This window comes from Saccopteryx leptura, chromosome 1 (genome assembly GCF_036850995.1).
Source record: "Saccopteryx leptura isolate mSacLep1 chromosome 1, mSacLep1_pri_phased_curated, whole genome shotgun sequence".
Classification (NCBI taxonomy): Eukaryota; Metazoa; Chordata; class Mammalia; order Chiroptera; family Emballonuridae; genus Saccopteryx; species Saccopteryx leptura.
This window is the reverse complement of record NC_089503.1, coordinates 389,491,361-389,508,442: the sequence shown is the minus strand read 5'-3', so window position 1 is coordinate 389,508,442 and position 17,082 is coordinate 389,491,361. Positions and strand designations below refer to the sequence as shown.

The 17,082-nt window shown below is 38.2% G+C and overlaps 1 protein-coding gene across 1 annotated transcript in view; it reads left to right on the top strand.

Annotated features, from left to right (window-relative positions):
- Positions 1 to 17,082, top strand: part of LOC136388496 (uncharacterized protein PF3D7_1120000-like) — a 419,710-nt gene that overhangs the window by 54,292 nt on the left and 348,336 nt on the right. The window contains exons 12-16 of the mRNA XM_066360321.1: positions 571 to 591; positions 4,042 to 4,062; positions 7,569 to 7,589; positions 7,985 to 8,005; positions 10,260 to 10,280. Coding sequence (XP_066216418.1) covers positions 571 to 591; positions 4,042 to 4,062; positions 7,569 to 7,589; positions 7,985 to 8,005; positions 10,260 to 10,280 — 105 coding nt within the window. The remainder of the gene's footprint in view (positions 1 to 570; positions 592 to 4,041; positions 4,063 to 7,568; positions 7,590 to 7,984; positions 8,006 to 10,259; positions 10,281 to 17,082) is intronic.

Genomic DNA, 17,082 nt, shown 5'->3' with positions numbered 1-17,082 from the left:
AAGCATCCAATGACCATACTAAAGCTCACAAACTGAATAACAGGAACATAAATATTTCAAGTGACCAACAATGTTTTCAACCTAGTCTGTGTTGGCCCCGTGGACAGAGCATGGACCTGGAACACTGAGGTCTCCTGTTGGTCCCTGGACTTGCCCGGACACGGCACACAGGGCAGCAGCTACAGCTAAAGTAGAGTAGCTATGAGTCCAAACACCTTGATCCAACATCTCATTTCTTTTCTCAACAATATTAATTAATAAAATCTTCTGAAAAAATACAATTATTTTATAAATTAAAGAGCAAATTCAATATTTTTAAAAATGTTGTATTATTTTACTACATTAACTTTTTTCCAGCATTTCACTTCCTGTACAACACCTGTGGACAATAGTGAGCTCTGATTTATTATGTACACGTGTGTTTTGGAGGAACATGAGTGATTCGGCATATGTTTGCGTGTTCATCTGAAACTATCCTCATTTCAAATTGGATTTATCAGTAAACTTGAATTCCTCTTGTAATTGTTTCCTGTGAAATTGATGTTGACATTTTCTTTTCTTCTTTTTCAGGAGAATTTGGGACAGAATTTGGTAAAATTACTGATATTCTTGTACTCTTGATCCACTTAAAAACATTTGGTTAATATCTCTCTTTGACGTTTCTGGCTTTTTTATTCAAGCATCTCCGGTTGGCCTCTCCTCACCCTAGATGTCTGATGTCCCCACCCCTGATCTCAGACAGCACTTCTCCCATTCAGGGCTTTGCTGATTCCCGTTTCACCCCGTTCATCCTTCCCCATGCCTTTTTCTGTCACTGTATACAGTCATTGCCTTGTGAACTTTGGTGACATCAGTCTTGCAGGAATTCCCACACTTTCATTAAGAATTTGGTCACATGAACAGTTTCAATCTGAAAGATATATGGATTTTTTATTTATATATTTATATATATGTGTGTGTGTATATATATACCCAGACATATACAGACACAGATAGACTCACATTGATATATATGTATCTGTGTGTGTGTGTGTGTGTGTGTGTGTGTGTGTGTGTGTGTTAGGAAAATATTTAAACCTAGGACCTCTGTCAAATATCACAAATTTGAGTGCGCATTACTATGCCACTGATATTTCTCCAAACCATTAAGAAAAAAGCCTTCGAACTATCAGCATTCAGTGTCTCTGTCCATTTTCCTTTCACAGCCTGAGTCATGATAAATACCTTATATCAATCACTGGTCAGATGTGAGAGAGTGGGGTGTCCCTCTTCCACTGTCCTTGATCAAAAGACCCAGGTGTTCCAAACTCTCTAAATATTTTACATAATTATTTCCGGCCCTTAAAAATATGCAACCATGTCTGTCTTTTTTCCTTTGACATTGAGTTGACACTGTTATCAACTGACAAACTGCACTTAAAAATAAACAATTTGCAGAAGGATGAATTATCTTAAAGTAAGTGGAAATGCGATTCATTTCTGAACTATACTTTTTATGTGAAGGGTACAAGAAAAATAATTGATTACGATGTTTCAAAAATAATGAAAAGTTAATCATTCACAGCTTAAAATTGTCTTTTTCTAACAATTACAACTATATATTGTTTCCTTGGTATTGGTCTTTAGGAATCTATTGTCTGTGTAAAGGCAGGTGTCATATGACGAGTGCAACAAACCCCATTTTCTCATGATGGGGCCTCTCCTGTTCACTTCCTCATTGCTGCTTAAGTCCTTGTCTCCTGTGTGAATACGTTTCTTTTTTAATCTGAAAAACGTGAAAATCCCAGGACATGAGAACGCTTAGTATTGCACACCCCAGCGTTTCTAGCATAGCACCGTGATCCTTTATGTCCTGACTTAGTTTCCTGTGCACAGGGACAGGGGAGGGAGAACAGCACTGACTCTGATGGGTGAGGTGTCCTTTGCATCCTCAGGGTTCCTGCTTTCACAGACATGGGTTCCCGTGTGCTCCACAGTGAACTAGGAAAGGGCTCATTTCTGTTCTCCTTCTTACCAGATAGTGTGTTTTCCCTTGGAATGATTTCTTTCTTTCTTCCATTTGTCTTTTACATGAGAGTGACCAGGAGAAAGTTCAGTACCAATAACCAACTCTTCCAATCATTCTCTCATCTGTTCTTTATACTGTTGTTTTCCGTCTCAATGATCATCTACCTTTTCACTCAGTATTTTGGCCTCCCAACTCTGATTCTCTATTTCCAAATGCTGCTCAGTTTCTTCCACTATTACCTCTCCAACTGAAATAACGAAGACAGAGCCTTTCTGTCTAAATGAATTTTTTCACTAAGATATCTGCAAGCATAGGTACTTTTAAAGTTTCTGAGTGTAAGTTTTCTCCAAGGTCAGCTCAGGTCATTTGACTCAGAACTTCCCTCACTGTCATTTCTTTCCCTTCATCTGATTCACTCAGCTTCATTTAGACATGAGTTAAAACAGACACTCAGATACAATAAAGTTGAGAATTAATAGATGTACAAAAACATTGTGAATAGACACCCATAAGAACCTAATCCTGTAATAACCTATACAAGCCTATTCAAGCAGTCTTTCAATAACATTGCTACAGTGATAGAAACAAATTTGTACAATGAAGGTACTGCAATAAAAATGGAATACATATATATATTACATATATATATATATATGTGCAAAGGTCATTTTAAATATGAAAAATATTTCACAGTGGTCCATATAGAGAGAAAAGAAATCAAGAATATTTTTTTAAATATTGAACGAATAATTATAAAAATTCTACGGAATGCCTAAAATATGCTTCATTTCTGCTACTTAACGGATTGTTTTAATTTTTATTAAATTTATTGGGGTGACATTGAGTAATCGATCTATGCAGATTGCAATGCAGCATTCTCTCACACCCCATCTGTAAATGGCAGTGTGTTCACCACCCAGTCACGTATCCTCCTGTCATGCTTTTATTTACTTTAAATATTTATGTCCCAATATGTCATGTGGCATTTTATAATTGTAGTGGTGATTTCAGTGAAATGAATCTTCAGGATGTATTCCTTATTTATGCAATGGGTGTGAGCTGACCACTTTGCAGAAACAACCATTAGCAGATGTAATGTTTTTGCAGTCACATCTTTACAGTGTGCAGAAAACCTGTCTCGTCCGTGTGAGCTGAGATATTTGTTTCTCAGATAAGAGAAAGGCTCAGTAACTTCCTGTGAAAAACAAAATCTCGGTCAGAGAATCCCACTCCTGTCTCTCTCTCTCTCTTCAATTCTACACCCATGAGTGTCAAGATATTCTTCACTCAGAAATGAGTTATAACAGAAACTCAGACACAGTGTGATTAAAAATCAGTCCGTGAACAAAAACATGGAGGACGCAGCACCCAGACCCCTGACCCTGTGTCACTGGGAGGAGCTGTGTCTCACTGCTCCTTCCACAGTGTGGTGGCCACTCTGCACCATGTCACTGACGCAGCAGTGAGACTCACTGATGTGTTTAAAAGTATCCAATGACCATACAAAGCTAACAAACAGAGTAACAGAAACATGAATATTTCAAATTGACCAAGAATATATTCAGCCTAGCCTGTGGTGGCCCCTGGACAGAGTGTGGACCTAGGACACTGAGGTTGTCAGTTTGACCCTGGACTTGCCCGGACACGGCACCCAGGGCAGCAGCTACAGCTACAGTGAAGCAGCTATGAGTCCACACGCTTCCCTCCCGCCTCTCATCCCTTCTCTATGTAATATTAACAAATAAAAAAGTTTTTTAAAAAAATTTTAATTATACAACAAAATTCATATTTTAATAATTTTATATTATTTTATTAAAGTAACTCCATTTCCAACTCACTATTACTGTAGAACATCTGTTGATAGTAGTGAGTGTGTAGGTGTGTGATTGTGGTGACATGTGTGATTTGACATGTGTTTGTGTCTTCATCTAAAATAAACCTAATTTTAAATTTTAATTTATCAGTAAATTTCAATGATTTTTTGGTTGTTTCCATAAAATTGACGTTGACCTTTTCTTTTTTGTCTTTTTCAGGACATGTTAGAGAAAAGCTAGGTAAGAGTACTGACATTCTTAATCCACTTGAAATCATCTGGTTTATTTCTCTCCTTGAAACTTCTGGCCTTTTTACCCAAGTGCCCTCCGTTGGCCTGTCCTCCTCCTAGATGTCTATTGACCACTCTCCCTGTTTGAGCAGCATTTCTTCCATTTGTACCTCTGTCTAATTCTGTTTCTTACCTTCCATCCTTTCTCATTCCTCCTTTTGTCATTTTACACAACTATTTCCCCGTAGACAATGGCTGCTCTGTCTTGCAGTAAATTGTCACAGTTCCATTAAGACATTGGTGAGATGAAGAGTGTTAAGCTCATGGATACATGATTCTTTTTTTATTATTTATTCATTTTTTCATTATACAGAGAGAGAGGAGAGGAGAGAGAGACAGAGAGAGACAGAAAGAACAGGGGGGAGGAGCTGGAAGCATAAATTCCCATATATGTGCCTTGACTGGGCAAGCCCAGGGTTTCAAACCGGCAACCTCAGTGTTCCAGATTGAAGCATTATGCAATGCGATACCACAGGTCAGGCTGATTCTTAAAATATACATGTATTATAGGTTTCTATTAGTGAGCATATATATAAATGATTATGTGTGTATTTCCAGAAAATATTCAAACTTACCTTTTATATGAAGTATTCCCTGTTTAACTTCCGATTATTACACTATTAGTACTTCCCAAACCCTTTGAGAAAAAAATGACTCCAAGCTATCAGCATCCATTGTCTCTCCTCATTGTTTCCCCAAAGCCTGTGTCATGATAAATACCTTCTATCATTCACTGGTCAGATGTGACAGAGTGGGGCGTCCTTCTTCCATTGTTCTTGATCATATGACCCAGGTGTTCCAAGGTCTCTAAATAATCTACATAATTTTTTCTGTATTTTAATTATATCCAATCATGCCCTTTCTTGGGGGGGGTTAGACAATTAAATTTAACAGGTAGACATTGGTCAACTAGAGTGCGTAGATTTAGAGAAACCTCTCCAAGTCATTTGAACCGTGCCCGTTTTTTATTCTTCAGCTTTATTGTTGAAACCAGCATCAAATGACAACAGCACTTTACATTAAGCAACGTACAGAACAATAAAGTGTCTTAAGGCACATGGAAAAGTGATACATCTCTGATCTGCACCTTTTATGTGAAGAATATGAGAAAATAATTGATCATGATGTTTCAAAAAAAAGTAAATTTATTCATTCAAAACTTAAAATAGTTTTTTCTAATCCCAGTGATAATCATAGTTTTTCCTTACGAATGGTCTTTAGGGAATTTACAGTGTGTCCATAAAGTCATGGTGCACTTTTGACCGGTCAAAGAAAAGCAATAGAAGACGATAGAAATGTGAAATCTGCACCAAATAAAAACAAAACCCTTCCAGTTTCTGTAGGATGATGTGGCAGCATGTGCGCATGTGCAGATGATGATGTAACACCATGTAAACAGCAGAGCAGCCCACAACCATGTCAGTCGAGATGTGGACGGTACAGAGGAATGTTCAGTGTGTTCTGTGGCTCAATAAATTCGAATCCATGACCAAAGTACAAAGTGAATATCAGTGTGTTTATACGAAACGCCACCACATAGGAATAGCATTACTCGGTGGGAAAAGCAGTTGAAGGAAACCAGCAGTTTGGTGGAGAAACCCCATTCTGGTAGGCCATCAGTCAGTGATGAGTCTGTAAAGGCTATACGGGATAGCTACCTAAGGAACCCTAAAAAATGTGTGCGTGAGCCCACAGTGAACTGCACTGAATAGGTATGAAACTGGGAGAGTTTTCCTTTTATTTGGTCCAGATTTCACATTTCTATCGTCTTTTGTTACTTTCCTGTGACTGGTCAAAAAATGCACCATGACTTTACGGACACACTGTATATCCCTCTATGCACAGAGCAGGAGTCATGTTACTAGTGCAGCAAAACCTGTTTTGTGGAGATATGTGTTTCTCCTGTTCACTCCTCATTGCTAGTGAAGTCCATGTTTTCTGTGTGAATACATGTGTTTTTAAAAAACAAACAAAAAGTTGATAGTCCACTGACAGGAACACTTAGTGTTGCACATCCCAGAATTTCTGACCTAACGCCCGCATGGCTTTATTTCCTGATCTGGTTTCTTGTGCACAAGGGAGAGTGGAGGTGACAGTATTACCTCCAATGAGTGACGTGTCCTTTGGAACCTTGTTGTTACTACTTTTGTAAATATGTGTCAATGTGTGCTCCAGAGTGAACTACAAAAGGGATTTGATTTCTCTTCTTCCTTATTCAAGATAATCTGTTTCACTTGGAATGATTTGTTCATTTCTTCCTTTTCCCTTTCTCCTGAGAGTGAACAGGAGACAGGTCAGTACCAATAACCTCCCTGTCCTTCCCTCACCTCTTCCTTATCCCCTGTCTTCTCTCTCAGTGACCATTTGCCTTTGTCTCAGTGTCTTATTCTTCCAGCTCTGATTCCCTGTGTTCACATGTTGTTCAGTTTCTCACATTAATACCTCCCCAATTGTCTTCTTTTTTTAATTTTAATTTTCTTTATTCATTTTAGAGAGGAGGGTTGAGGGAGAGGCGGGGGGAAGAGTAGGAAGCATCAACTACCATATGTGCCTTGACCAGGCAAGCCCAGGGTTTCGAAACGGCGATCTCACCTTTCCAGGTCGATGCTTTATCCACTGCGCCACCACAGGTCAGGCCCCAATTGTCCTCTTGTTGAAATAAAAAAGATAGAGCCTTTCTATCAAATAAATTTTATCAACAGCATATCTACAAGTGTAGACAGTTTTAAATATTTTGGTTGTAAGTTTTCTCCAAGAACAGCTCAGGTCATGTGATTCAGAACCTCCCTCATTATTATTTCTTTCCCTTCATCTGATTTATTTAGTTTCATTTGGGCCTGACTTAAAACAGACACTTAATACAATAATGTTGAGAGTTTAATTGGATAAAAACATTGTGAATAGATGCACATAAGAACCTAACCCTGCATTTACTTATACAAGCAGAGACCAAGAATAACTTTACCATGGCTTGTGGTGGCCCCGTGGACAGAGCATGGACCTGGAACACTGAGGTGGCCAGTTCGACCCTGGACTTGCCCGGACACGGCACCCAGGGCAGCAGCTACAGCTACAGTGAAGCAGGTATGAGTCCACACTCTTCACTCCTGCGTTCTATTCTTTTTCTCTATATTATTAAAAAATAAAATATGTTCCCAAAAAGATTAGTTCATAATTTTAACAACAAAAACAACATTTTAAAATTTTATGTTATTTTACTAAATTAACTTTATTTTTCATAATTTCGTGTACTATAGAACACCTGTGGCCAAAAGTGAGCTCTGATCTTGAGTGTAGGTGTGTGTTTTGGACGGGTGTTTGTGATCTGTTGTGTTTGTGGTTCATCTGAAGTGTGATTGGTTAATTTCAAATTAAACTTTATCAGTAAATTTGAATTCTCTTTGTGGTTCTTTCTCATGAAGTTGACATTGATCTTTTCTTTTCTTTCTTTTTCAGAACAAATTCAGAAAAATAAAGGTAATATTACACTATATCGAGACGGGTACCTCTACTCTCCGCTTCCCATCACAAGTTAAGTTTCTATCTCATGTGTGAAATATTCTTTATCTGAAAAAGGTGACAGTGCAGTGACAGGGGAATGCTTAGTGTTGCACATTCCAAAATGTCTGACCTAACACCGTCATCATTTTACTTCCTGACTTAGTGTCCGGGGCACAGGGGACAGGGAAGGACACAGCACTGCCTCTGATGTGACAGGTCCTCTTGGAACCCGATGGTTCTGAGCTTCACAGATCTGAGTCAGTGTGAGCTCCACTGTGATCTATGAAAGGGGACCATTGCTGTGTTCTTATTTACCTGATATCATGTCTTCACTTGGAACGAGGGGTTTATTTCTTCCTTTTCCTTTTCAGCCGAGAGTGAACCCAAGAGAGGTAAGTGCCCTTAGCCTCCTCCCTGGTCATTCTCTCGTCTGTTCCTTAGTCCCTCGTCTTCTCTCTCAGTGACCACCTGCCTTTTGTCTCAGTGTCTTGGCTTTTTAACTCTAATTGGTCTTTTTCATTCTCTTTTCAATTTCTCTCATGATGACCCACCATTTCTCTTCTCACAATCAATGAACAAGGCATTTCAGTCAAATGAATTTTATCACTAAGATATCTAGATTTAGAAACATTTAAAGTTTTTGAGTGTAAGTTTTCTCCAAGGACAGCACACGTCACTTGACTCAGAACCTCCCGCACTGTCATTTCTTACCTTCATCTGAGTCACTCAGCTTCATTCAGACATGAGTTAAAACAGACACTCAGGTTCAATATGGCTGAAAATTACTAGTTGTACCAAAATGTTATGAATAGATTCACATAAAAACTAACCCTGTATTTACCTATGCAAGCTGTCTTTCAGTGACTTGTACAGTGAAGGTACTGCAATTAAAATAGAATACATTTATTTATTTATTTATTTTTTTATTTATTTACAGAGACAGAGAGAGGGATAGACAGGGACAGACAGGAACAAAGAGATGAGAAGCATCAATTATCAGTTTTTCGTTGTGACACCTTAGTTGTTCATCGATTGCTTTCTCATATGTGCCTTGACTGCAGGCCTTTAGCAGACTGAGTAACCCCTTGCTCGAGCCAGCGACCTTGGGTCCAAGCTGGTGAGCTTTTTGCTCAAACCAGGTGAGCCTGCGCTCAAGCTGGCGAGCTCGGGGTCTCGAACCTGGGTCCTTGGCATCCCAGTCCGACGCTCTATCCACTGTGCCAGTGCCTGGTCAGGAAAAATAGAATACATTTATATAAAGAAGCATCAAAAGACTATTTTAAATATGACAAATATATCATAGTGCTTTGTATAGAGTGAAAATATAAAATATGATTTTATTTAAAAATATCAAATATTTTTAAAATTCTACTGGATTTTAAAAATATGTTTTACTTCTCGTATTTAAAGCGTGGTTTTATGTATTTTTATATTTATTGTGGTGACCTTGGTTAATAAATGTATGCAGGTCTCAGGTGCACGATTCTCTCACACCCCATGTGTACCTCGCGGTGAGTTCCCCACCCAGTTACGGATCTCTGTCACCCTTCTATTTATTTTAAACCTCTATGTCCCTGCATGTCACATAGTATTTGTAACTTGCAGTGATAATTTCAGTGGGATGGATTTTCAAGGTTTTTTCTTTATTTATGGAATAGATGAGACTTGTCCATGTTGCAGAAACAACCATTAGCACATTAAGCACTTTGGCTAGCACTCTACATTGCGTAGAAAACCTGTCTCATATGTGAGCTGAGCAATTTGTTTCTCAAATAAGGTAAAGGCTCAGTAAGGTCCACTGAGAAACAGAATCTCCATCAGAGAATCCCAGTCCTTTCTCTGTCCTGAACTCAGCACCTGTAGGAATGAAGATATTCTTCATTCAGGAATGAGTGAAACAGAAACTCAAACACAGTATGACAAAAAATCAACCCATGGACAAGCCATGGAGGATGTAGCCCTCAGACCCCTGACCCTGTGCACTGGGAGGAGCTGTGTGTCAGTGCTCCTTCCACAGTGTGGTGGCCACTCTGCACGATGTCGCTGCTACAGCAGTGAGACTCTCTGATGTTTTTAAAGCATCCAATGACCATACTAAAGCTCACAAACTGAATAACAGGAACATAAATATTTCAAGTGACCAACAATGTTTTCAACCTAGTCTGTGTTGGCCCTGTGGACAGAGCATGGACCTGGAACACTGAGGTGGCCGGTTTGACCCTGGACTTGCCCGGACACTACACACAGGGCAGCAGCTACAGCTAAAGTAGAGTAGCTATGAGTCCAAACACCTTGATCCAACCTCTCATTTCTTTTTTCAACAATATTAATTAATAAAATCTTTTGAAAAAATACAATTATTTTATAAATTAAAGAGCAAATTCAATATTTTTTAAAATGTTGTATTATTTTACTACATTAACTTTTTTCTAGTGTTTCACTTCCTGTACAACACCTGTGGACAATAGTGAGCTCTGATTTGCTATGTACACGTGTGTTTTGGAGGAACATGAGTGATTCAGCCTATGTTTGCGTGTTCATCTGAAACTATCCTCATTTCAAATTGGATTTATCAGTAAACTTGAATTCCTCTTGTAATTGTTTCCTGTGAAATTGTTGTTGACATTTTCTTTTCTTCTTTTTCAGGAGAATTTGGGACAGAATTTGGTAAAATTACTGATATTCTTGTACTCTTGATCCACTTAAAAACATTTGGTTAATATCTCTCTTTGACATTTCTGGCTTTTTTATTCAAGCATCTCCTGTTGGCCTGTCCTCACCCTAGATGTCTGATGTCCCCATCCCTGATCTCAAACAGCTCTTCTCCCATTCAGGGCTTTGCTGATTCCTGATTCACCCCGTTCATCCTTCCCCACGCCTTCTTCTGTCACTTTACACAGTCATTGCCTTGTGAACTTTGGTGACATCAGTCTTGCAGGAATTCCCACACTTTCATTAAGAATTTGGTCACATGAACAGTTTCAATCTGAATGATACATGGATTTAGTATTTATATATTTATGTATATGTGTGTGTGTATATATACCCAGACATATACACACACAGACACACTCACATTGATATATATGTATCTGTGTGTGTGTGTGTTAGGAAAATATTTAAACCTAGGACCTCTGTCAAATATCACAAATTTGAGTGCGCATTACTATGCCACTGATATTTCTCCAAACCATTAAGAAAAAAGCCTTCGAACTATCAGCATTCAGTGTGTCTGTCCATTTTCCTTTAACAGCCTGAGTCATGATAAATACCTTGTATCAATCACTGGTCAGATGTGAGAGAGGAGGGTGACCCTCTTCCACTGTCCTTGATCAAATGACCCAGGTGTTCCAACCTCTCTAAATATTTTACATAATGATTTCTGGCCCTTAAAAATATGCAACCATGTCTGTCTGTTTTCCTTTGACATTGAGTTGACACTGTTATCAACTGACAAACTGCACTTAAAAATAAACAATTTGCAGAAGGATGAATTATCTTAAAGTAAGTGGAAAAGCGATTCATTTCTGAACTATACCTTTTATGTGAAGGGTACAAGAAAAATAATTGATTACGATGTTTCAAAAATAATGAAAAGTTAATCATTCACAGCGTAAAATTGTCTTTTTCTAACAATTACAACTATATATTGTTTCCTTGGTATTGGTCTTTAGGAATCTATTGTCTGTGTACAGGGCAGGTGTCATATGACGAGTGCAACAAACCCCATTTTCTCATGATGGGGCCTCTCCTGTTCACTTCCTCATTGCTGCTTAAGTCCTTGTCTCCTGTGTGAATACGTTTCTTTTTTAATCTGAAAAACGTGAAAATCCCAGGACATGAGAACGCTTAGTATTGCACACCCCAGGGTTTCTAGCATAGCAACGTGATCCTTTATTTCCTGACTTAGTTTCCTGTGCACAAGGGACGGAGGAGGGAGAACAGCACTGACTCTGATGGGTGAGGTGTCCTTTGGATCCTCAGGGTTCCTGCTTTCACAGACATGGGTTCCCGTGTGCTCCACAGTGAACTAGGAAAGGGCTCATTTCTGTTCTCCTTCTTACCAGATAGTGTGCTTTCACTTGGAATGATTTCTTTCTTTCTTCCTTTTGTCTTTTACATGAGAGTGACCAGGAGAAAGTTCAGTACCAATAACCAACTCTTCCAATCATTCTCTCATCTGTTCTTTATACTGTTGTTTTCCGTCTCAATGATCATCTACCTTTTCACTCAGTATTTTGGCCTCCCAACTCTGATTCTCTATTTCCATATGTTGCTCAGTTTCTTCCACTATTACCTCTCCAACTGAAATAACGAAGACAGAGCCTTTCTGTCTAATGAATTTTATCACTAAGATATCTGCAAGCATAGGTACTTTTAAAGTTTCTGAGTGTAAGTTTTCTCCAAGGTCAGCTCAGGTCATTTGACTCAGAACTTCCCTCACTGTCATTTCTTTCGCTTCATCTGATTCACTCAGCTTCATTTAGACATGAGTTAAAACAGACACTCAGATACAATAAAGTTGAGAATTAATAGATGTACAAAAACATTGTGAATAGACACCCATAAGAACCTAATCCTGTAATAACCTATACAAGCCTATTCAAGCAGTCTTTCAATAACATTGCTACAGTGATAGAAACAAATTTGTACAATGAATGTACTGCAATAAAAATGGAATACATATATATATTACATATATATATATATATATGTGCAAAGTTCATTTTAAATATGAAAAATATTTCACAGTGGTTCATATAGAGCAAAAAGTAATCAAGAATAATTTTTTAAATATCAAATGAATATTATAAAAATTCTAGAGAATGCATTAATTATGCTTCATTTCTCCTATTTAACGGATTGTTTTAATATTTATTGAATTTATTGGGGTGACATTGAGTAATCGATCTATGCAGATTGCAATGCAGCATTCTCTCACACCCCATCTGTACATGGCAGTGTGCTCACCACCCAGTCACGTATCCTCCTGTCATGCTTTTATTTACTTTAAATATTTATGTCCCAATATGTCATGTGGCATTTTATAATTGTAGTGATGATTTCAGTGAAATGGATCTTCAGGATATATTCCTTATTTATGCAATGGGTGTGAGCTGACCACTTTGCAGAAACAACCATTAGCAGATGTAATGCTTTTGCAGTCACTTCTTTACAATGAGCAGAAAACCTGTCTCGTCCGTGTGAGCTGAGATATTTGTTTCTCAGTTAAGAGAAAGGCTCAGTAACTTCCTGTGAAAAACAAAATCTTGGTCAGAGAATCCCACTCCTGTCTCTCTCTGTCTCTTCAATTCTACCCCCATAAGTGTCAAGATATTCTTCACTCAGAAATGAGTTATAACAGAAACTCATACAAAGTGTGATTAAAAATCAGTCCGTGAACAAAAACATGGAGGACGCAGCACCCAGACCCCTGACCCTGTGTCACTGGGAGGAGCTGGGTCTCAGTGCTCCTTCCACAGTGTGGTGGCCACTCTGCACGATGTCGCTGCCGCAGCAGTGAGAATCACTGATGTGTTTAACATATCCAATGACCATACCAAAACTGACAAACTGAATAACAGGAACATAAATATTTCAAGTAGACCAAGAATATTTTTAGCCTTATCTCTGGTGGCCCCATGGGTAGAGCGTGGACCTTGAACACTGAGTTTGTCAGTTCAACCCTCGACTTGCCCAGAAAAGGCAAATGGGGCAAACAACACACAAACTGAAGGCACTATGGGTCCACATGTTATGTTTCTATCTCCCATTCCTTTCCTCAGTTATATTAATATTGTATATAAAAAATATTTACAAAAATCAATTACTTTACAAATAAAACAGCAATACAAATATTTTTAAATTTTAATACTATTTTACTAAATTAACACCCTTTTCCTCCTTTTAATTTATTGTAAAATACCAGTGGTCAATAGTGAGCTCTGAGCTACTGTGTTTTGGGGAGGCATGTGTGATTTGAGGTGTGTGTGTGTGTGTGTGTGTGTATGTGTGTGTGTGTGTGTGTGTGTGTGTGATTGTTCATTTGAAATTAACCTAATTTTATGTTTGAAAATATCAGGAAATTTAAAATCTCTTTGTGACTGTATCTCATGAAATTGAAATTGACATTTTCTTTTTTTTTTCTTTTTCAGAGAAATTTAACATAAAATCAGGTAAAATTACTGATACTTTTTTTTTACATTTCATCCACTTGAAACCATCTGGTATATTTCACCCTTTGATATTTCCTCCCTTTTTATCTGGTGCCTTCCATTGGTCTGTTCTCCTCCTTGATTTCTCCTGTCCCTTCACATGGTTCGGGGACTTGACTTCCTTCACTTGGGACTCTGTTGACTTCTTTTTCCTGTCCTTCATTTTTTCTTGTATCTCTTTGTAATTTACACAGCTATTTCCCTGTAAAATTGGCTGCAAGAGTCAAGCAGAGAATTGTCACAGTTTCATTCAGAATATTATTAGATGAAAGCCTTCAAGCTGACAGATTCACAGTGTTTAATATATATAGATATAGACATGTAGATATTAGTGTATATATAAGCATATATATACATACATATATATGTCTGTTTATGTGTGTTTTTTTTAAAATGCCAAATTTAGGGCTTCTGTACAATATTCTAATTTTGAGTGCCCATTCCTATGCAATGGATACTTCTCCAAAGTCTTTAGAAAACAGTCTGCGAAATGAGAATTCGGTGCCTCTGCCCATTGTCTCCTCAAAGCCGGTGTCATGACAAATACCATGTATCACTCACTGGTCAGATGTGACAGACTGGGGTTTCCCTCTTCCACTGTCCTTGATCATATGACCAGTATTCAAAGCTTTCTAAATGTTTTACCCATTTTTTCCAGCTTTTAGAAATATCCAAAATTGCTAGTTTCTTATTCTTTAGCCTTATTGTTAATACAGTTAACAAATGTCAAAGAGAACTTAACAATAAGCAGTTTTCTGAAGGATGTAATATCTTAAGGTGAGGGCAAAAGGAATAAAGCTCTGATCTCTACGTAATATGTGAAGGACACAAGTAATAAATATTGACCATGATATATCTCAGAAAAAAAAAAACACCTTAATCATTCAAATGTTAATAGTATCTTTTTCTAATGACAATTTATGTTATATTTTTCTTTCCTTAGAAATGTTCTTTAGGAATGTATCCTTCTTTGTACAGAGCGGCTGTCATACGACGAGTACAATATAAACAGTTTGGGACAGATAGTGCCTCTACTCTACAAGTCCCCAGCACTGATGAAGTAACTGTCTCACATGAAAATGCATTTGGTTTTAGCCTGAAAATGGTGATAGTCTAGTGACAGGGGTACACTTAGTATGGCACATGCCAGAATTTCTGACCACACTCATCATTTTATTTCCTGACTTAGTTTCTTGTGCACAAGGAAGAGGGGAAGGAAAACAACATTGACACCGATGGTTGAGGTGTCCTTTGGATCCTCAGGGTTCCTACTTTCACAGAGATGGGTCAGGTGTGCTCCAGAGTGAACTATGGAAGGGCCCCCTTTCTGTTCTCCTTCCTATCCAACACTGTGCTTTCATATGGAATGATTTGTGTATTTCTTCCTTTGTTTTTCAGCTGAGCAAAATGCACAAGAAAAAAGTAAGTACCAATGATCTACTGCCCTGTCCTTCCCTCACCAGTTTCTTATCCCTTCTCTTCTCTCTCAGGGACAAGCTACCTTTGTCTTGGTGTCTTGATTCTTCCACTCTGATAACCACTTCATTTACTTCTCAATTTCTCCAATTGTTACCACTGTATTTGCCTTGTTGAAATTAAGGTGACAGAGGCTTTTTGGTCAAATGAATATTATCACCAACATATTTGCAAGTTTTGGTACTTTTAATGTTTCTGAGTGTAAGTTTCCTCAAAGATAGCTCAATCATTTGATTCTAAACCTCCCTTCTTCTTTCTCTTCATCTTATTCACTCAGCTACATTCAGACATGACTTAAAACAGAAACTGAGATACAATAAGGTTGTGAATTAATCGATGACCACAAATGTTGTGAATAGATGCACATACAAACTGACTCCTGAGATCCTAAAGATGGCAGCTGATTAGGCAGATGCACAGACTCCCTGCTTTCACCACCATACTGGAAAACAAATCAATTTAGAAACAATTAGCGTGAAAAACCAACTCTTGACTGCAAGAACAGCTCTCAAAAACCAAGGAGCAAATAAGAAGAAACAACAAACTTGGTAGGGAGGGCCTGAATCTCCCCTTCTTACAGAAACGGAGTGAGGGGTGAGGTTGAGAGCGCATAGCAGCTCTCACTCCAGAGAAAAGAGCAGAAAATACTGCTCACAGCCACTTGCCTGGCAACCAGGGAGCGAGGTGTGTGAAAGGGCTGGTTTGTCTTCCAAGATGTAAGGGGAGAGTGAGGAGCAGACACTGAGGGCCAGAGGACAAACTGAGAAGCTGACTCATTCAGTGCTGGAGGTAGCCATAGCTGAGGGAAGGGCTGATCCTTCCACAAAACAAAAGACTAAAGTGCTTCCAGGGCACAGATCTCCAGACATCTCTTCAGTTCCAATCAGTGCAGCAAGACACAGCTGAAAATAAGAAGTGGGGAGGAGGGGCAGTAACTGGTCTCCATGGAGATCAGAGATACACCTCTCCCTACTGAAGCTGAAAAAACACCCTACCCCCAGAGAGATTAACTGGTAGAAGAGGACTTCAGAGTCTCAGTTATACCCACTGCATTCCTGGCTACAGTTTCAAATAAGCCCCTGCTGAGACCAGTAAACAAAGCTATCACCTGTTAAGAAAATAAACAAATCAAGACTTCAAAGTGGCCCAAATCCAAAAGTGGATTATAAATAATAGCTGATGACAACCCATGAAAACCTAGAAATAACACAATTGAAAACTGGAGGCAAACAACACCAAGCCTAGACTCAACTAGCTCTACAAATGAAAGACCCAAACAGATAGAAAAAATGAGGAGACAGAGAAGTGCAATCCAAATAAAACCACAAGATAAAACTTCAGAACTGAGTGATATGGAAATAACCAAACTTCAGGATGCGGAGTTCAAAATAATGATTGTAAGGATGCTTAGGGATCTTAGATAAACAATTGATGGTTATTATGAACACCTAAATAAAAAAATAGCAAGTATAAAAAATGATATTGAAATATTATAAAAGAATCAGTCAGAGATGACAAATACAATATCAGAAATGAAGACCACAATGGAAAGAATTAAAAACAGGATGGATAGAGATCAAGATTGAATCAGCGAGTTGGAGAACAACTTGAATGAAGGCAAGAAAGCATAGAAGAAAAAATAAAGGAGACTCAAAAAGTCTGAAGAAAATTTAGAGAGTTCTGTGACAACATAAAGAAAAATAACATCACATCATAGAGTTTCCTGAAGAAGAAGAGAAAGAACAAGGGATAGAGACTTTTTTCAATCATACCATAGC